This window comes from Sus scrofa, chromosome 12, assembly GCF_054392235.1.
Source record: "Sus scrofa isolate SSC_HxYL_T2T_F1_AM1 chromosome 12, Sscrofa_HxYL_maternal_Yorkshire_Landrace_v2.0, whole genome shotgun sequence".
Taxonomy (NCBI): Eukaryota; Metazoa; Chordata; class Mammalia; order Artiodactyla; family Suidae; genus Sus; species Sus scrofa.
Window position 1 is genome coordinate 59184392 of NC_139394.1, and position 20523 is coordinate 59204914.

The following is a 20523-nucleotide window of genomic DNA, read 5'->3' on the forward strand; positions in this document are numbered from 1 at the left end:
CTCAGTCCCACTGAGGGCTGTCCCCAGCCCCTCTCCTCCCTGGGCTCCGCAGGCGGCAGCATCAGGGGAGGACCCCACATCCATCTACGTCTTGAGCCTCATCGGTCCAGGACTGGTGGTCGCGGAGGGGCAGGGGCTTACCCCGTGGTGTCCATCCAGGTGCCGTGGTCCCCACCCAGGTTCAGGATCTGTAGTCCCTGCTGCCACTCACAGCTGCATCTCTTCCCTTTCACAGTGAGACCCCTGTGCTTGTTGGCTTTCAACCACCTGGGGAAAACCTTACCTGCTGCCCATGCCCATGGAGGCAAGGGACTGTCTTTAAGGCCACCCACGGGCCCATCTGCCTCGGCCCCCTAGGAGACCCCCTTCCGCTGTCCCCTGGCTCTGAGAATGTGATCAGAGACCTGCCCCGACTCCCGGGGCAATGAAGCCACAAGTGAAGAGCCTAACTCTTCACCCTGCTGCTCCGAACTTGGAAGGGACTGGTCCACCCCACTGCCACCATCCCCTGCGACTGCCCAGGGGACAGGGATGGGCTTATACCCGGATGTAAGTGGCTGAACTCAAAAACCAAGAAATTTGGTATCTTTCCTTTTTCTTTTTTATTCTTTTTAGGGCCACCCCTGCGGCATATGGAGGTTCCCAGGCTAGGGGTCGAATTGGAGCTACAGCTGCCGGCCTAGACCACAGCCACAGCAACACCAGATCTAAGCCACATCCACAACCTACACCATGGCTCACAGCAATGCCAGATCTTTAAACCACTGAGTGAGGCCAGGGACTGAACCTGCATCATCATGGATACTAGTCGGGTTCTTAACCCACTGAGCCACAAGGGGAACTCCCGCATTTTAATCTCTGGCTCTTCTGAAACTAACCTGCATTCCCACCTCCGTTTGGGACAGAGCTGGTCAGGAGGCCCTCAAGTGACCAAGAGGGCTGGGCAGGTGGACAGAACACACCAGTAAATATTTCTTGAAGATTTTACCTGGCCTAAGCAGTTTCATGCAGTTGGACTGAGGAATGCCTCTGCTCTCTACTAAAATGCAAGTATGGATGATATTAGATGAAGGCAGAAACACTTTAGTGTGTATTTATTGAATCTGACATTTCTGTCTCAGCCAGAAGAGATGGCCGCCTGGGAGCAGGTAAGGTGGGCAGTGGCCTGAGGGAAGAGGGATGGCGGCCCCTGCCTGCTTCCTGTGTCCCCCAGGCCGCTGGGCCCTGACCAGGACAGCAGCTCTCACCTTGACTTTAAGGGCCGGGCAGGGAGCCTGAGTGGGAGAAGACAGCGGGAGAGGCAGGAATGAGAAATCCACAAAGGATGAAGCTGGGTGCGAGGAGCCAGGCTTTGGTGCAGCTCGGCCAGGGCCTGCCCTGGGCTTTGTTTGGGCCTTGCTCCATCACACCCCCGCGGCCCGCTGCCCTTGCTCTAGGCACCTGCTGGCTTCTAGGACCGGCTGGAAGCCGCCCAGGGGGACCGGGCATTGGTCCGGCGGTTGGTGTGACTGTCTGGGGGCCGGCGGGGTAGTGTGCTCTTACTCGCGGGCCTGCCTCTCTCGGACTCAGCGGTTCTGTGCCCCCTTCAGGCTCACTGGACGATGCCAGAGAACGTGTTGATGGGCATTAGAAGGGGTTTGGCCTTGGCTTTGGTCCTTTCCATCTCCTGCCCATGTGAACTCAGCCACGAGGCCTTGGGTTTCTGCGCCCTGGAACACGGCTCTGGGCAGGGAGCAACCTCGAATCTGCGGGTGGAGAGAAGCCAGCTCAGGAGACCGATCTGGGTGGTGGGGGGCGGGGGGGGGGGTCACATCTGTCTGGGATTTTTTTTTTTTTTTATTTTTATGGCTGAACCTGCAGCTTATGGACCTTCCCAGGCTAGGGGTCGAATTGGAGCTGCAGCTGCCGGCCTACACCACAGCCACAGCAATGCCCAGTCCAAGCCACATCTTCAACCTCTGTCACAGCTTGTGGCATCGCTGGATCCTTAAGCCATTGAGCGAGGCCAGGGACTGAACCCACAGCTTCATAGATGCTAGTTGGGTTCTTAACCCGCTGAGCCACAACGGGAACTCCTACCTGGGCATTTTAAAGGTGGGCCCTTTAATGTCGAGGGGCCCACAGAGGAAGAGGAGGGCTCTCAAGAAAGAGCCCTGAGCCTACGACAAACGCAGGGAGAGGATGAGCCTGGATGACCCAAATATACCTCCCCAAGGGACACCTGTTAAGTGTCGCCTTAACTGGGGCATGGCTGTCATAGAAAGGCAGCCTGTGTTGGGGTCAGCGCCAGCATGGGGGCGCCGGATCAGGAGGGCTGCAGGCCGAGGAAATTCGGGAAACTTCGGGTTAGCCATTTATTTGCTCTTCCTCATGGAAGCAAGTCATCACTTGAGTCTGCGCCCATCAGGGACATGCGCCTGGCCCAGGATCCGCCCTGACAAGGCGCTGGGGGCTCCTGGCTGCCTTGGAGCTTTGCCCCGGGGGCGCCGAGCCCAGCCTCACCTGACCACGTCCTTGAACGTTCGCTGACCGTCCTTGTCCAGCGTCAGTGTCAGCAGTTTCTGGTCCTGACTCTGGATCTGGATGTTGGCCGTCCGGAAGGTGTTTGTCACTGTCTGCAACAGAGACAGCTCGGGTGAGCATCACCTTGGTGACAGATGGCCCAGCCAACCTCTTCTACCCTGGAATCTGCTGTGTTTCAGACCAGCACACGGGGCCCCCCGCCTCTCTTCCCACAAGTGACTCTCAGCAGTGACAACCCCACAAAAATTGCTTCTAGGCTTCCCTGGTCCTTGGCTCTCCCATCATTCCCACAGTTCTTTTTCCAACCTGTGGCCTTTTTTTTTTTTTTTGTCTTTTGAGGGCCGCACTCGTGGCATATGGAGGTTCCCAGGCTAGGAGTCTAATTGGAGCTGTAGCCGCCAGCCTACACCACAGCCACGGCAGCGCCAGATCCCCAACCCACTGGTCGAGGCCAAGGATCGAACCTGCAACCTCATGGTTCCTAGTCGGATTCATTTCCGCGGCGCCACGACGGGAACTCCAACCACCTGTGGTCTTTAATTTCTAACACAACTGGAATTCCAGGTGCTCAAGGTACCTGAGCGCCTCCTACAGGACAGGCAGGTTATGTGTGCGATTCAGGGGCACTTTGGGGTTTGTGTAAGTCCTGACCCCAGTTCTCAGTGAGGCCTGCGTACAAAATTATCTCCCTGGGGCAGCGATGGAGGATCTGGAAAGCGGCCCCCGACCCCCGTGGCTCAGACCAGGCCTGTATCAGCTTCTACCCTGGACTCGTCTGGGGCCAGTTACAGGCGGAAGGACTCCAGCCCCTGCGTGGGGAAGCCGGGGCGAGGTGCTCCTGCTTTCACACCCAAAGCCCTGCGAGGCTTCTCCAGAAAGGATGGAAGGGAAACAGCCCCAAGGCAGCCCTCCAACCCGTGCCGAGGGGGCTGCTCCCGAGGGGCCCCTTCCCCGGAAAGAGGATGTGGCACGTCCTGGGTTCCAGGTGGGGCTCTGAGGGCCTTTCCAGGCACTGGGCCTTTCCACACACACGGCAGCTCTGGGTGACGCACCACCACAGGGCCCTCACATTTCTAGAGCCTTCGACTCCTCCGCATTCAAGTATTTTCAACCCTGGAGTCACCTTTCCACAACCTCAAATTAGGGATTCTGATTTAAGTGGTCTGGGCTGGAGTCCAGCCCAGGCCTGGGCACTCTTCATGAGCTCCCTGCTGCAGGCCGGGCTGATCCACTTTCTGCTGTCAGAGGACAGAGGCACAAACAGAGCCTAAACCTGGGGGTCCCGCATGTCTGGGCATCGCTGCTGGACTTCCGTGGGGTGGGGGCAGGTCAGCCAGGGTCTCTGGGCAGAGGCTTCAAAGCACAGACCACCCGGGTTCTCCTCCTGGCTCTGCCACATATTAGCTGTGTGACCTTGGACATGATTCTTAAGCTCTCCGTGCTTTTGTTTCTCGCCTATTTAGAAAAATATATGGTAACCGTAGCAACTACCTTGTGGGTAGCAAGACAGAGTGGGAGTAAAAGGGAACTCGCTGGGGTGGTGAGTTCAGATTTTCAGAAAGCCCGCAGGCAGGCTGTTTAAAGAAGTCATTAAAAATAGAAACCACTGCAAGGAACTGACTTTGAAAGAGGAAACACGGAGGGCAAGTAGGTCCACCCTGGAGCTTAACGCTCAAGTGCAGAGCTGTGGGAGGCAGATCTCTGCTCAGCCCAGAGCGCTCGGCCTCACGGAGCCCTCCCACAGGGCACAGCCCCCCCCAGAAGAAGAAGCCACCCCTGGCTGGGGGTGAGATGCTGCAGAGGAGGGGTTTGGACAGAAGATCCGGGATCATCTGGCGAGCTCGGGCGGCGGCCTGAGTGCTGGGAGGAGGGCGGAGATGGGGCCTGAGGCCGGGAGCTGGTGTCACGTCGTTGACGGCACTGCCAACACTCCCACGGCTGTGTCCCCAGGGCTCTGGGGGAAGCACAGAGGTGGAGGCCCTGGCTCTCTGGGAGCGGGGAACAGGGCGCAGAGTGGAGGATGCGGAGGAACGGGTCTCCTGGGGGTGACACCTGAGTTTCGTGGAGAAAGAGAAGCAGGGCTTATGAAGGGAAGATGGGGAAGAGAAAGGGAGGAACGGGGTTCAGGCCAAGCCAAGCCCATGAGCAAAGGCCAGCGGGAGGGCCACCAGAACACGGCCACGTGGGGGGCCTTCCCCACATCCTCTGCTCCAGCCCTGTTCTGAAGCGCCAAGATAACAGCATCTGAGGCCCATCTCCTGAGCTCTTTTATAGATGCTAAAACCACTACCAAATGGAAGAAATGAACTACCCGATCACTCTGTGTGTGTGTGTGTGTGTGTGTGTGTCTTTTTAGGGCCCCCACCTGCAGCATATGGAAGGTCTCAGGCTACGGGTCAAATCCGAGCTGCAGGTGCCAGCCTAGGCCACAGCCGCAGCAATGCAGATCTGAACTGCGATTGCGACCCACACCACAGCTCACGACAACACCGGATCCTTAACCCACTGAGGGAGACCAGGGATCGAACCGGCATCCTCATGGATGCTAGTCGGGTTCGTTACAGCTGAGCCACAATGGGAACCCCTACTTGATGATCTTACAGACAGCTCCCAGACCAGCTGCAGCCTAAGGATTGATAAAATGAATCTCTGTGACACTGCCCTGTTGTGCCACCATGAACCAATCAGAGAACAGTGCACCAGCTGACCCCATGCCCTGGCGCCCCGCCTCCCTTACCTGACCTTTAAAAACACCTCCTCGAAACCCATCAGGGAGTTTCTGGGGTTCCGGGCACTTAGCTGCCTGGACTCCTTGCTTGGTGCCTGCAATAAATGCCGCCCTCTCCTGCACCACAACCTAGTGTTGGTAGCCTGGCTTTATGGGGACCCAAGTTTGGTTCGGTGACACGAACATCACAGTGCAAAGGGTGTGTGGGGGTGGAGTCGCAGATGGAGCCGAGCTGCAATGATACGCAAGTTTTCCAGCCCCTTTGCCCTGGAGCATGGGAAGCGGTCCAGGGCTTTTAAGCACAGAGTGCCAGGTCTGAGTTCTGCTTTAGAAAGAGCACGGGGATGGAGTTCCCACCGTGGCTCAGTGGAAATGAATCTGACTAGCATCCATGAGGACGCGAGTTCGATGCCTAGCCTCGCTCAGTGGGTTCAGGATCTGGCATTGCCATGAGCTGTGGTGTAGGTCACAGATTCAGCTCAGATCTGACATTGCTGTGGCTGTGGTGTAGGCTGGTGGCTACAGCTCTGATTCGACCCCTAGCCCAGGAACCTCCATATGCTGCAAGGTGTGGCCCTAAAAAGACCAAAAAAAAAAAAAAAAAAGAAGAAGAAGAAGAAGAAAGAAAGAAAAAAGAAAAGAAAGCAAGCACTGGCAGAGACGCGGAGGGTGGATTTAAGGCTCACTGGAGTAACACCGAGGAGACCAGGCAGACGTTGGTTCAAAAGAAGGGCCTGGATGAAGCTCTGGACCAAGGGTGACCACGTCAACCTGGTTTGTCTGGAACTTTCCTGGTTTTAGCACTGAAAGTCCCATGTCCCAGGAAAGCCCTCCATCCCAGGCAAATTGGGACAACTGGTCAACCTTACTGGACCAGAAGGAGGATGGAGAGGCAGGGAGAGCTGTGAGCGTGTCTGAGAGAGAAAACCAGCGGACACAGCGGAGTGAAGAAGAAGAGGCATCTGAGATGACACCCAGGTTCCTGGGAATGGGGACTGGTTAATGAGCGTCCCACTGAATGAGAGAGAGGACACAGGGGAGGGAGGGATGAAATAAAAACAGCTGCTAATACACACGCAGCCCTGACTTGGCCATGCACCCTTCTAGGAGCTTTACCCATCACCACTACTCAGTCCTCGCAACAGCCGGATAAGGTGGGTACCATTATCTTCGTTCTCCAGATAATGAGACCAAGACACAGAAAGCTGGAGGGACTTGGCTAACGTCACATGTGCAGCTGGCAAATGACAGTGCCAAGATTTGAAGCCGGGTAGTCTGGCTCTAGACAATGCCTATCTTCTAGAAATCACTGGCTTTGGCTTTGAAAAACTTGACTTTCGGGTGTTCTGGGGCACCCACTTCAGGCTGACTTAGTTGGGAGTCAGACACTCACGGGTGAAGGGCAGAGCAGGAGATATAGAACTGGGCGCCCTTGACAACTGGGACTCAAACCGTGGATGTGGCTTTGACAGTCCAGGGAATGGGAAAAGAAGTCCAGAGAAAAGGGGCGAGTGATGCCAAGAACGGGGATGAGATGGAGGCCACGAGCGGGCGGCGGGCCGGATCTGCAAGGATGCAGACACCGCGGAGGCCCTTGGCCGCCTGACCATCAGACAAAGCAAGAGGCTTGTCCTAAGGGGACCCTCTGGTAGGTGAGGTGGGGGATCGAAGCCCTCTGAGAACTCAGTTCGTGGTCATGGGCTCGAAGGCCCAGCTGAGAAGGGCTGTGAAGTCCAGAGCGGCCACGGGTTAGGCGGGTCCCATGTCTGAATCAATAAGGGACCCTCTGAGGATCAGTAAGGGCCAAGGCCGAGGACATCGGACGGGCGATGGGGCTGAAAGCACTGGTTGGATTTGGTCAAAGGCTAGACCGCTGCTGTCTGGGAGTCGGGCTGCTGTGTGCAGGGCACGCCAGCACATGGGTGCATTTTGAGAGCTCCCTGACGGCTTAGCGGTTAAGGAACCAGCACTGTCACTGCTGTGGCTCAGGTCACGGCTGTGATGCGGGTTCAATCCCTGGCCCAGGAACTTCCACATGCTGCAGGCGAGGCCAAAAAAAAGAACAGGGGAGCATTTTGTAGTGTCTGAGTCTGTCCCAGGTCCGCAGAGGGCCCGGGGGAGGGGAGGGCGGGGGCCTTAACCCTTAGCGTGCCTCACTCAGGCCCGCTGGTGCTTGAATTTCAGAGACTGACTGGAAAGCAGAGCCTTTTCAACAGGAAGACCTGCTTCAACAGCCAAGGCTCAGAAAGGCTCAGAGGTCCCCTGCCCCAGGCTCCCCGCCACCAACCCAGCTTGAGTATCTACCCCGTACTTACGGAGAAGGACCTTCCTGCCAAGTTGGAGCTCTTGATGACCTCTGTCACGCTGACATTCAGGCACATGTCTGTCAGGGGAGCAGCAGCTGGGGACCAGTGGGTGGGCCCTGAAACTGGGAAGAATGACATGGGGGGGGGGGAGTAGAGGAGCTTGAGATTCTAAGGAGGACATGACCCCATCTTGACCACCACCCCCTCTTGTTTTACCCCTCCCCACTCTCTGCTCAGCCCCCACTTCCTAACCCCTCCGTGGTCCTTCCTAGACAAGTTCAATTCCCCACTGATCCAGCTCCGTCCCCTGGCCGATATCCCAGACTTCGGAGCAGCGGCTGCATCCTTCTTCAACGGGAAAAAAATTCTTTTTTCTAGGGCCGCACCTGCGGCATATGGAGGTCCCCAGGCTAGGGGTCTAATCGGAGCTGTAGCCACCGGTCTACGCCAGAACCACAGCAATGCCAGATCTGAACCGCACTAGTGACCTACACCACAGCTCACGGCAAAGCTGGCTCCTTAACCCACTGAGCAAGCCCATGGATCAAATCCACATCCTTATGGATACTAGTCAGATTCTTAACCTGCTGAGCCCCAATGGGAACGCCTTTGTTCATTCTTTGAAACAAAATTTGGGGTGTAGGAGTTCCCGTTGTGGCGCAGTGGTTAACGAATCCGACTAGGAACCATGAGGTTGCAGGTTCGGTCCCTGCCCTTGCTCAGTGGGTTAACGATCCGGCGTTGCCGTGAGCTGTGGTGTAGGTGGCAGACGCGGCTCGGATTCCGCGTTGCTGTGGCTCTGGCATAGGCTGGCGGCTACAGCTCCGATTCGACCTGGGAGGCCTGGGAACCTCCATATGCGGCGGGAGTGGCCCAGAGAAACAGCAAAAAGACACACACTCACACACACACACACACAAATTTGGGGTGTAAAGCAGCACTTCATTTTTGCAGCAAATGTCTGCTTGAGCATCTACCATGTGCCAGGCCCTGGGGCGGAGAATTCCTTGTTTGCTCTCAAGGGACCTTCTACAAGCATCTGTGGACCCATCCCTTAAATCTGGTCTGTTGAGGTTTGGCAACAGGGAGGGCGGGGCTGTGGTGCAGCTGTGAGCAGCACCAGCTCTTGTAGCAGATTTTCTGGGTTTGAATCCCGGCCCCCACCCTTCCACAAGGAGGTGACTTTGGACAAATCACTTTCTTTGCTGCCGTCTCCTCTCCGGGAAAAAAGCAATGGCTAACACTAGCACTATGGATCTCACGAGGTTACCGTGCTTAAGAGAGTTCATGTACTTGTCATGGAACATTGCCCGGTTCTGATAAATGTGTGCAACGGTTAATCGCCTTTGTTACCATCCTTTTTCTTACTCCAGAAGCTCAATGAGCTGACAAAAAAAGGTCTTATTTATAATTGACTATATGCACATAAATCGGTACCCTATCTCTATTTTATTTTGATTAAATTTTTTTTTTCAGCCACTCCTGTGGCACATGGAAGTTCCTGGGAATCCACTGTTCCAGGCCAGGGACTCCAACCGGCACCTCCACAGAGACAAGCCAGATCCTTAACCGGCTGCACCGCAGCGGGAACTCCCCCTCTCTATTTCAAATTGGATAGTGAGATCTCACCATTACTATTAGTCATGATAGGTATCCATCGCATTATCCAACATAATCTTTCATTAGGTAATTGGCCAGAATTAGATCATTTGGACTAACGGTGCCCTTTATGAGCTGGAAAGTACCCACTCCATGGAACCACCTTTGAAATAAAACCTAGTCAAACAAAGTACAACCAGCTCGGTGGCCGATGCATTTGCTCCAGGCCAATTACACCCCCTCGCGGGACCCCTCCACCTTCCAGCTAGCGGCTGTCAAGCTGCAGAGACATCAGCCTGGACGTGAGCAACCCGAGGGCCCGGCCAGGCCTCACTAGGGCAGCCTGGCACCCAGCCCCGGACCCAGCATGAGTAGGACTCAGCCACGGTGGTGATGGTGGTGGTGGGGAATCTTCTAGCCCCTTCTCGGCCCACCTCCTGTGGCTCCACCCTCCCTCCTTCTCCGCGCCCCGCCTCCCCTTCGCGTCCCGCCCTCTCTCTGCTCCGCTTTTCCCGCTCCTCACCTTCGGTGCCACTGTCTGGAAGGGCCTTCAAGACCAGGCCAGTGGCCCGCAGGGACACGGTGACCTCCCGGGCCCGGTGACTGAGCAGGGCCTGGGGAGGGGGACGCAGGGACAGACGGGGGTCCTCAGGACAATGCACACCCCCCCACACCAGCAGTCCCGCTTCCCGCCCCTGCCCCGAGTCTCCACTGCGTCCCTAGCACCCAGGAAGCAGCCACAGGATGAAGGCTCAGAGCCCGCAGCCCAGGGAGTCGGCTCGGGCTTCCAGACCCAGAACTACGCTCCGATGCGTCTACACAGCTCGAGAGCAAGCTGTTTCTGAGCAAGGGGACGTCAGATGGCCTCCTTATCTATGCGGAAGGCCAATCGTAACCTGCACAGCCCTGCAAGACTCCCCGGAGGCTGGAACACTCTTGGGACGGCAGCAAGAAAAGGGGAGAAAGCCCCTCTGGCTCTGGCCGGGTCTGCTCTCCTCACCCCACTCCACCCACCCACCCGCGTCCCAGACGCCGGCCTCCCTCGGCGGTTCCTCCAGACCACGCCCACTGACCTTCTGGTAGCAAATGAAGAGCTCCGCCCCTGGGCCCTCGGCCACGCCTCTCCTCCGGGGTGAACAACCCTCTGACCGATGAGAGAGAGGAGGTGAAGGGGAGGTGCCCCCACGCCCCAGGCCAGGGGAAGTTGCAGGGGTTCACAGTGCATGTCCCGGGATGGAAAGGCAGCACCTCAAGGGAGCCAGGCTGCCCTTCAGTCCCGGGCAGCTTGATGGGAGCCCAGGACACCCAGAGATTCTGCAGAGGTGGATGGGGCGATCACTAGGCGTGAGGTGGGAGAACTTTCTGGAAGTGGGGCTTGGGCATGCTGAGTCAGGGTGAGCTTTGGGAAAGGGGAGCGGATGCTCACCTTTGGGGAACTTGGAGTCTTGCATCTTGACCTTGAGCTCGGTGAGGAAAATGTCCTCCACGGGGTCTTGGCTCAGGTCACTGAAGAAGATCTGCGAGGAGGCGGGGGGTGGAGGGTGGAGATGGAGTCTCTGCCAGAGGCAGCTCCCCCGGGAACCCCGCCGCCCAGGAAGTGTCCTGACGCAGGGCTGGGTCCCGCACCCGTCCCGCCAAGGCTAGATTCTGAGCTGAATGCACTGATGGCCTGGAACTGACTTCCTCCGGATCCACAGCAATATAATATATTTATTAACGGGGGGAGAATCTTATTGAAACCAAAACTGCCTGTAAGCACCACGGACTGCCTGATGGGAAAGGCAGGAATGGGGACGAAATTCCCAAAGGGAGGGTAATAAAATCTCCTGCAGACACTGAGGACCAAAGGGTGAGCGTCGGAGACGAGAAATGACCGTCCTTGACCCAGCGGAGCCCGGAGCTGCTCGAGGGGAGGGCGGGAGGGACCGCCGGGAACCTGGGGGCAGGAGGGGCTGCCCCGGAAGAGGGGCTGAGAGGAGGGGCGAGGCCGGGTGGGCGGGGTCAGGGGTGGGCGAGGGGGAGGCCGTGGGCTCCGCAGGGGCGTGGCCGGGGGGGGGGGATCGCGCGGCCTCCGCGGTGGTTGATTTTAAACTTCACAGCCGCCAACACTGTTGGGCAGGACCCCGCTGTGACCACATGCCGCAGGGATCTCGTCCAAACACGGAAACAGTGCAGGTCTCACGCCCTCACCCCCATCCCCCAAATGTGAGCCACTGTGGCTTCTGTGTGTGTGTGCTTACATTTATATATTAGTGAATGTGATTTTTAAAAGTATTATAGTTGATTTGCAATGTGCCAGTTTCTGCTGGACAAAGTGACTCTGCCATAAATATGTGTAGGGCCACACCTTCAGCTCATGAAGTTCCCAGGCGAGGGGACCAATCTTGGAGCAGCTGCCAGGCTACACCACAGCCACAGCAGCCCCCAGATCCTTAACCTACTGAGCGACACCAGGGAGTGAACCTGGATCCTCACCGACACTACGTCAGGTTCTTAACCCACTGAGCCACAGTGGGAACTCCTACATCCTCTTTTTTCAAATATCATCTTCCATCCTGGTCTATCCCAGGAGACTGGATATAGTTCCCTGTGCTGTACAGCAGGAACTGTTTAACGTTTATCCCTTCTAAACATAACGGTTCGCATCTTCTAACCCCAAACTCCCCGTCCATCCCACTCCCTCCCCCTCCCTCGGCAACCACAAGTCTGCTCTCCATGTCTGAGTCTCTGTTCTGTAGACAGGTTCATCTGTGCCATATTTTAGGTTCCACCTACAAGCGATCTCATAAGGTATTTGTCTTTCTCTTTCTGACTTACTTCTCTTGGCATGAAAATCTCTACAGTTACGGCTTCTTAGCATCAAAGAATGACAGTGAGAACTACAGGGTGCCCTGCCATGGAAGGCCTGCCCCCTTCCTGGTAGCATCTGGTCAGAGCAAGGTCCTGCTTTCTGGAGCCACCCTCCAAATCTCCTATCAGGAGAGAAAGGTCCCTCTTTTTTTTTTTTTTTTTTTTTTTGTCTTTTTGCCATTTCTAGGGCTGCTCCTGCGGCATATGGAGGTTCCCAAGCTAGGGGTCAAATCGGAGCTGTAGCCACTGGCCTACACCACAGCCACAGCAACACCGGATGCTTAACCCAAGGCCAGGGATCGAACCTGCAACCTCATGGTTCCTAGTTGGATTCGTTAACCACTGAGCCACGACAGGAACTCCTAGGAGAGAAAGTTCCTTCTAACAGCTCTTCCAGCCCAGAAGCCCCAAAGCTCCCTGGGGTGTGCTCCCCTCCCCATGGGAGTCAGCGAACCCAGCTCTGCGGTTACAGTGCCCCCCCTAGGGGGGTGGGCTTTGCCTGGAGGGCAGTGGCCGATGCCTAGTCTTTCAGCGATGTGCTGTGCGTTACTGAGATGTTCATGCCCCAGACCAGCCTGAGAGGTTTTGTTTTTGTTTTCCCTGCACTGGCTTGTCTGGTGGTGGTTTTGGTTTGCATTTTGGGAATCCAGGAAAGGGCCTAAATCCCTCATTTAGGTCAAAACCAAGAAGGTGATAAGATGAGTTTCAGCACAGGAGGCAGCATGAAGAACAGGGGTTCATAAGGCAGGAAGCTGGAGGCAGAGGCGGCCGGGGAAGCCACCCCCCAGGAGCTCCCGGGGTGGGCGGGATGGGGTCCAGCAGGCTGCCGTGGTCCCCCCGGAGTCCCAGGTAGGAAGCTTACCTTGACCATGTAGATCTGGAAATAGATGGGTTGGGCGCCCATGCGCACATAGTAGGTGATGACATCCAGGATGAAGGGGTCTACGGTCTGGGATGTGTCCAGGGACAGAGGCTGTGAGGGAGAGAGACCGCCTTCAGCCAGCATCCTCCCTGCTGCTGTGTGAGCCGCCACTTGCCTCACAGAGAAACGCCAAAGCCCCCGTGTGTCCTCGTGATGCACTCACCCAGCCGGTCCTTCAGAGGCCCAGGCCTTTCCTTCCACCCAGTTTCTACCCCTAATCCAAAGACACCCGTCCAAATCCCCGTCTTGGGGACTCTGATGCATTTCAATCACACACAGGCGTACTGGGCACCTCTGTGTACCAGGTACTGTGCCGGGTGCTCCAGGCAGACGAGGTGCTTGAGAGGCTAAGTCATAATGAGTGAGTCTGCACTGGGTTTGAGTTTCGCTTAGCTACTCGCTAGCCAAGTAATCCTGGGCTGGGAGCTTGAACCAGATGATCTGGTGTCTCTTTGTGTTCTTGTGGCATCTGAATATAGGAGTAAACGAAAGTTTACATGTTATTGGGAAATGACTAGTGTCCTATTCTAAGGCCTTCCCCAACCCCGTGTGTTTTTTTAATTTGCATCTATTTTAAAATGTTTGTATTGAAGTACAGTTGATTTACAATGTTCTGTTTCAGATGTACAGTAAAGTGATTCAGATACATACACCCATAGGCGCGCGCACACACACACACACATGCATACCTGATACCTAGGGCTGCATCTAAGTGCTTAGAACAGTGCCTGGCACTGCTCAGGAAACATGAACTGTTGCATTTGGAGAGAAAGTGGCACAGGAAACCCAAAAAGAAGGCATATAATTGGCTTCACACTTAAGAATGAATATTCTGGGAGTTCCCGTCATGGCTCAGCAGTTAACGAACCCGACTAGTATCCATGAGGATGCAGGTTCCATCCCTGGCCTTGCTCAGTGGGTTCAGGATCCGGCATTGCTGTGGCTGTGGTGTAGGCTGGAGGCTACAGCTCAGATTAGACCCCTAGCCCGGGAACCTCCATATGCAGCGGATGCAGCCCTAAAAAGCAAAAAAAAAAAAAAAAAAGAGAGAGAGAGAGGGAATGAATATTTTACTTTACTTTCTTCACAGCGGTTCTGTCCAAATAGGTAGGTGCCCAGTTCATGCCCAGAGTGAATTCCAGCGACTAGCTGGTTAGGGCCCCTCTCCTGTATGTATCCCTTCCTGTGTCATCCCTCGGGGGCCCCTGAGGCTGACTCTTGAGGTCAAGGGTCAGGAAAATGTCCCACCCCCGCCCTCCCACGGTGGCCCCCCTACCATCTCGGCCAGCTTGTGGATGGCAGGGCACAGGGTGTTGACGATGCTCTCGAACCACGGGTCTGCACGGCCCAGGAACGCCGCCAGCTCTCCCAGCTCCGAATGCCTGGATGCTGCCGGTTTCTGGGGACAAAGGGAAAAGGGACGGGGCAGACCCGTCAGGCCCTCTCTTTCTGTTCGGAGGGTCCCCAGGTACCTGTCCAAACCAAACTGACTAGCTTTGGGGGCAAACTAACCAGCACTCAACCTCTTGGGGCCCCGATTTCTGTCCACGTGAAGACTGGTTTTACACCTGAGATGAAGCCAAACCCCGGTCCCTGAGGACACTCGCCGGGGATCCTGGGAAATGCTCATCGGCTCCGTAAAAGTGGACAGACAAGTAACTGCTTTGAATTTGATTCCATTAGAAAAGCAAACGAAACCAGCCACAGGCAGGCTGCACAGTGCGTGAACTTGTCTCTGGTCACAGGCGGCCCGCAGGGCCCCCTTCGGTAGCTTCTAGAACAGCAGCCCTCCAGGTCTCTCCCAGCTCGCCTCCCAGGGAGGGTGGTCCCAGCACCGGGGCAGGGGATGCGAGGGGGCGCTGTGCCCCTGCCCAGCCGGGAACCCAGACCGCCGCTCCCGACGCCCCGCCCCTCGCCCCGCCCCCTCGGCCCCCGGCCCCCGTCCCGCTCCGGTCCCGGCGTCCAGCCACCTCGGGCGCCAGCACCGGGATGTAGTAGAGCTGCAGGCTGAGCCTGGGGGTGAGGCAGAACTTCTGGGTCTCTCGTTTCCTGGCAAGGGGAGCAGAGCACAGACACAGGCGTGAGACAGGGGTTTTGGCTTCGGACAGACTCGGTTCCACATCCTGGCTCTGCTATTCATTATCTCTTGGCTCTGGGCAATCGACCTACTCTCTCTGAGCCTCCGTCCTCTCATCTGCACAACGCGGGGAGGTGCTCGGCCCTTCGTGAGGCTCCGCGGTGGCCGCGCTCGGCGGCGGCGGGGAGCGAGGGGCGGGGAGTACTGTTCACCATCCCACCCTGGCCTCTCCTGACCCTCCCTGGCCACTCCTCCATCCTTCACGCCCAGGCCAGGTCCGCCTGGCCCCCCACCACCTCCAGCCCCCAGATGCCCCCCTCCGGCTCCTACCTGAGGCTGTGATAGGCCCGGGCCAGGCGCCCCAGCATCCTGTCGTCCCCCAGCACCAGCACCCGGGCCGTGTGCAGTCGGGAGACCCCAGGCAGCAGCTCCCCATCTCCGCTGGGCTGGCCCGTCCTGCGGTGCAGCCCTGACGGCCCATCCCAGCCGCTGGGCATCAGGATGTTCGGGGGCCACAGCCGCTTCTTGATGCCCCCTTTGCGCTGCAGCCCGGCTCGCTCCATCTCGGGGCTGCCAGGCAGCTCGTCGGCCCCCGAAGGAAGGTCCCGCTCAATGCCGCTGTCGGTGGACAGCACCGAGGCCCGGGCCATCTCCCAGTCTGGCCCGAGGCCCTGCAGATCCAAAGCCTCCAGGTCCGCACTGAGGCGCAGGTGGGAATGCGGGCGCAGGAAGAGCACCAGTTCCTTCCCTGGGATGCAGAGACCAAGAGACTGTCAAGACCGGGAGGGGATGCCAGGCTGGCAGGGCCCCACCCTGGCAAGCCTGTGGTTCCGTGCCTCCCACATGGTGAGCTCAGCAGAAGCCCCACAAGGTGCTCCGCCAAGGAACAGAGGTTCTGTGGCCAACGGACTGAGGCCCTCACACACTCCTGCCATGAGTGAACATCTTAAAGGCTCTGAGAAGTCCTGCAGCAAAGAAATCAATTTCACGCGGTACCTCCTGAATCTAGAGCCCTCTTCTCCCTATTCGCTCATTAGCATCCTCCATCCTTCCATTCCTCGAAGCTTCCCCAAGTCACAGATAACAGACCACCAGCTCCTGGAAAGACCTCCAGGCTTTTTGAATCCACCTTCATTCACGAGGAAACGGTGGCCCGAGAGAAGTGAATCCATCCAGGGCGACTCAGTACATGAAAGAGGGTCTCTGGTCCAGCGCAGCCCTTCCCCCCACAGCCTGCACCTCTGTCTTCCCCCCTCCCTTGGGAAGAGCCAGGGGGACCGGCATGGTTGTCCTCCCAGTGTGGTCTCTTTAGAAGGCCCCCTCCAGCTCCGGGAACACAGCCTTTTTGTGCCAGACTCCTTCCCAGGGACATACATTGTCTGTTGGCACTATCATGGCACATGGCACTTTCTAGACACATGTAGCCAGTGGCTAATGCACAGCGCTGTTCTGACAGAGAGAAAATATACCCTCTTTTCAGATGCTGCAAACAACTCACACAAGGAGCACACACACAGAGACACAGAGACACACACACAGACACACAGACACACATACAGAGACATACAACACACACACACTCAGACATAGACACCAGACACACACACAAAGACACACAGACACATGCAAAGACATAGACACATATAGAGACACACAACACACACGCACAGACATAGTCACAGAGACACACACAGACACACAGCACAGAGACATAGATACACAGACACAGAGACACACACAGACAAGACATAGATACACATACAGACACACATAGACATGCACAGACAGAGACATGCACAGACAAAGACACAGACACACATACAGAGACACAGATACACCTAGGCACACACAGAGACATACACAGACACACGCAAATAGATATAGACAGAGATACACAGACACCCAGAGACATACATAGACTTAGACACAGACACACAAAGATACACCTAGGCACACACAGACAGACAGGCACACACACAGACACACACAATAGATACACAAAGGGAGTTCCCTGGTGGTCTAGTGGTTAGGACTTGGTGCTTTCACCCCTGCAGCCTGGGTTCAATTCCTGCTCTAGGAACTGAGATCCCACCTCAAGCTGCTGCATGCTGTGGCCAAAAAAAAAAAAGATACACACAAATGTACACAGATAGACACACACACAGACATACAGAGATACACATTCACACAACAGATACACACAGAGGCACACAGACACAAACACAGACACATACAGAAAAGAAAAAAAAGAAAAAAGAGAGAGATAAAAACACACAGACACATACAGACACCTGCACACACACTGAGAGACACATGTTGACATGCACGCACACACATAAAGACTCACAGACACGCAGAGACACACACGGCCCTCCTTGGGGCCGCCCCCCACGGGCAGGGCACTCACAGAGCTGCTCCTCATGGGTCCACAGGTGGAAGGTGATGGAGGGGCTGGGCAGAGGGATGCTGGGCGGCCGGTCCTGGACGGAGCCACCTGAAGGAGGGAGCAGGCTGTGGAGACCACGGAGAGGACTGTGGGATTCTTCTCTGCTCTGTGGGGGCCTGGACGGGGGTGGCGGAGACCCTCTGCCTCCCATATCTGGCCTTGTCGGACCCGACACCATGGTCCCCTGCCTGTGCAGGAACGCCTAGCGGCTCCCCCGTTTCCTGCAAACTTCCTAGCTCGCCTTTGGGGCCCTTCACAAACCAGCTCGCAGTCTTCCCCAACCTTTTCTCCTGCTGTGGGTCCCTCCCGCAGCCCCGCTGCAGTCACGCTGCCCTTCCCACTGTCGGGAGACCAGGGGGAAAGGCCCCTCTCTGTGTGTCCCAATGCCTCCTTCAGGAGTCTGCACACAGTAGGTGCTCAATTCATGTTTGCTCCTGTGGGCAATGCTGGACAGAGTCATGGCCAAGTACTAAGGGCAGCAGGAAGCTGCAGTCCAGGGCCAGCCCACCCCTCTCCTCCTTCTAGAAGCCTTCCAGACACCCCAGCCCCGAAGCCTTTCCTCCCCCAGACCTCCCTGGTTGCACACTGGGCACACGTAACGTACAGCCTTGGCATTTAACTTCCACAGAGCACAGCTCCCTCCTGCATGAGGCTGCGAGCTTCCTTAGCAGGGAGCGAGCCAAGGTCACGGAACACCTGCTACCCTTTTCACCTCGCCCACAGTGCCATCATCTCACTGGATCCTACTAGCAACCCTGGGCCACAGGTAATATCATCCTATTCACTACTGAAGAGGTGTCAGGGGCACAGAGAGGTTAAGTAATTGGCCTGAGGTCACACGGTGAGTGGCGGAGCCAGAACTGAGGCCAGGCAGTTTGGCTTTGGATGCACTTTACAGGATCCATGGACCAGCAGATCCTTTGGTTATGCTGGTACCGTGGTTAAGAACTAGACAGCCCGGGTTTGAAGCTTGGCTCTGTCACTTGCTATCTGGGTGATCCTGGGCAAGATTTACAGCCTCTTTCTTTCTTTTCTTTTCTTTTTTTTTTTTTTTACAGCCTCTAACTCAGTTTTCTCATCTGTAAGATGGGGATAGTGCGTTCTATCTCATAAGTAGTTTACTGTGAGGATTAATTGACTTAATACATGTAATATATTTAAATACATGTAAAGTGGTGAGAACAGCGACTTGGGTATAGTGGGTGCCCTGTAGGTGTCAGCTGTTATCATGACCAAATTACCTTTTTATTAACCCAGGACCTTCAAGTTCCTGGGCATCCTCTGGCCCCAGGCTCCTAGGAGCAGCCGAGTGTCCCACCCCGTTAGCCACGCGCGCAGTCCCGAGCCGGTAGGGTGCTGCTCTCTGGCGCCCCCTGCAGGGTCCCCGGACCGCAGCCCACCGCGCCTGCCGCTTACCGTCGCCGCGCCCCCTGGCGGCCGCCGCCGGCCCCAGCAGCGAGCAGTAAATCTCCTCCAGCCTCTCCAGGTGGCCCTCCCGGCTCGGGCTCGGCTCGCTAGCCATCTGCTCCACAGCTGTCACCACGGCGTGGAAATAGCGCTCCAGGGTGCGGCGGGGGCTGGCCTGCCGGGGGCGGGGGGGAACATCAGAGCCTGAGTGCTGACCCAGCACCCACCCACCCCTGCTCCCACGCTAAGACCGCAGCTGCAGACAGTGCATGGACACCTTCCCTCTTCCAGGGACACCAGCCGCAGCTTCCCCGCGAAGCTTCTGCGTCCCACAACCAGCGCCCCGCTCCTGCCCTGACACAGCTGTTGCCCCATGCTGCCCGCAGCTTGGGGTCCCCTTGGCCCTTCACACCCTGGTGTGGGGGACAGCTGGTGACTGGCAATGTCGGGAACCCAGGGGGGCTGGGATGAACGCTGGAGTCCACCCTCCTTGAAATGTCACAAGCAGCTGGATCACTGTCCTGCCATCTCTAGGATGTAAACGCCAGGACGGCAGCAGTTCTGTCTGTTTTGCTTACAGCTGCATCCCAACATCTGGAGCATCTTCTGGCACATAGCAGGTGCTCAATAAACATTTGCTGAATATTCCTATCTTGCATTCCCGTACTACCTTGCATTCCACCTAGAGTTACTTTTTTTTTTTTTTTTAGAGGGGAGGCAGTGCGGAAGGCATGTGGAAGTTCCCAGGCCAGGGAGGGAACCTCCTCCCAGCAGTGACAACGCTGCATCCTTAACCCACTGAGCCACCAGAGAACTCCACTCGTAGACTCATTATATTTCTTTAGGTCGACGTACTTTGTTTGGTTCAAAGTTATTTCAAATTGAAATTTTATATGGCTGCTCTAAAATACGTCACTTTTCATACAGAGAAAATAACTAAGATGTAAGTAACTAATGATCACAAGCTCTACTGTTAAATTCGAGCCAGGTGCTATGGCCTGCCAAGGCTTTAGAGCTGGATGCTTTCTCTTTTTTAAAAAGGGAGATTAGGAGTTCCCGCTCTGGCATCATGGGTTAAGAATCCAACTGCAGCAGCTCGGGTCACTGAGGAGATGTGGGTTTGACCCACAGCCCAGAGCAGTGGGTAAAAGGAGCTGGCATTACTGCAACGGTGGAGTAGGTAGCTTGCAGCTGAGGCTCAGATTCAATCCCTGGCCTGGGAATTTCCATATGCCTTGGATGCAGCCTTAAAAAAGTACATATGAGAGTTCCCGTGGTGGCTAAGCGATCACAAACCTGATGGGTATTCATGAGGACTCGGGTTCTATCCCTGGCCTCCGTCAGTGGGTTAAGGATCCAGCGTGGCCATGAGCTGTGGTGTAGGTCACAGATGCGACTTGGATCGCATGTTGACCCCTAGCCTGGGAACCTCCATATGCCGCGGGTGTGCCCCCCCCCGCCAACAAGGAGAGACTAGCAAGTGTTGAAGAGGTTAAGGTAACGCATCACGCTGAGCCTTTCTCCTTAACAGAAAGGGGTTATGAGAGTTGCCCACTCTGCCATCTCGAGCTCTCCAGCACCGTGGGCTCCCATCTCCAGTGGTGACGAAGCTCTGCCACCCTGAGTACTGCCCAATCACTGATCCCTGGCTATGTCCCCTCGCCC

At 56.3% G+C, this 20523-nt stretch overlaps 1 protein-coding gene across 18 annotated transcripts in view; it reads right to left on the reverse strand.

Annotated features, from left to right (window-relative positions):
• Positions 1–1067: 1067 nt before the first annotated feature.
• Positions 1068–20523, reverse strand: part of PIK3R6 (phosphoinositide-3-kinase regulatory subunit 6) — a 60306-nt gene continuing 40850 nt past the window's right edge. For 8 of the 18 annotated variants that reach the window (XM_084986127.1, XM_021067869.2, XM_084986128.1 and 5 more), the window contains 12 exons: positions 18868–19033; positions 17413–17499; positions 15336–15753; positions 14899–14977; positions 14205–14327; positions 12869–12979; positions 10583–10673; positions 10230–10300; positions 9680–9770; positions 7567–7679; positions 2503–2615; positions 1068–1745 (listed from right to left, as the gene is read on the reverse strand). In XM_084986127.1, coding sequence (XP_084842253.1) covers positions 1592–1745; positions 2503–2615; positions 7567–7679; positions 9680–9770; positions 10230–10300; positions 10583–10673; positions 12869–12979; positions 14205–14327; positions 14899–14977; positions 15336–15753; positions 17413–17499; positions 18868–19033 — 1617 coding nt within the window. In that variant the 3' untranslated portion in view covers positions 1068–1591. Of the gene's footprint in view, positions 1746–2502; positions 2616–7566; positions 7680–9679; positions 9771–10229; positions 10301–10582; positions 10674–12868; positions 12980–14204; positions 14328–14440; positions 14978–15335; positions 15754–17412; positions 17500–18867; positions 19034–20523 lie in introns of those variants that run through there. The other 10 variants (XM_084986129.1, XM_084986124.1, XM_084986121.1 and 7 more) reach the window with 4 other exon arrangements.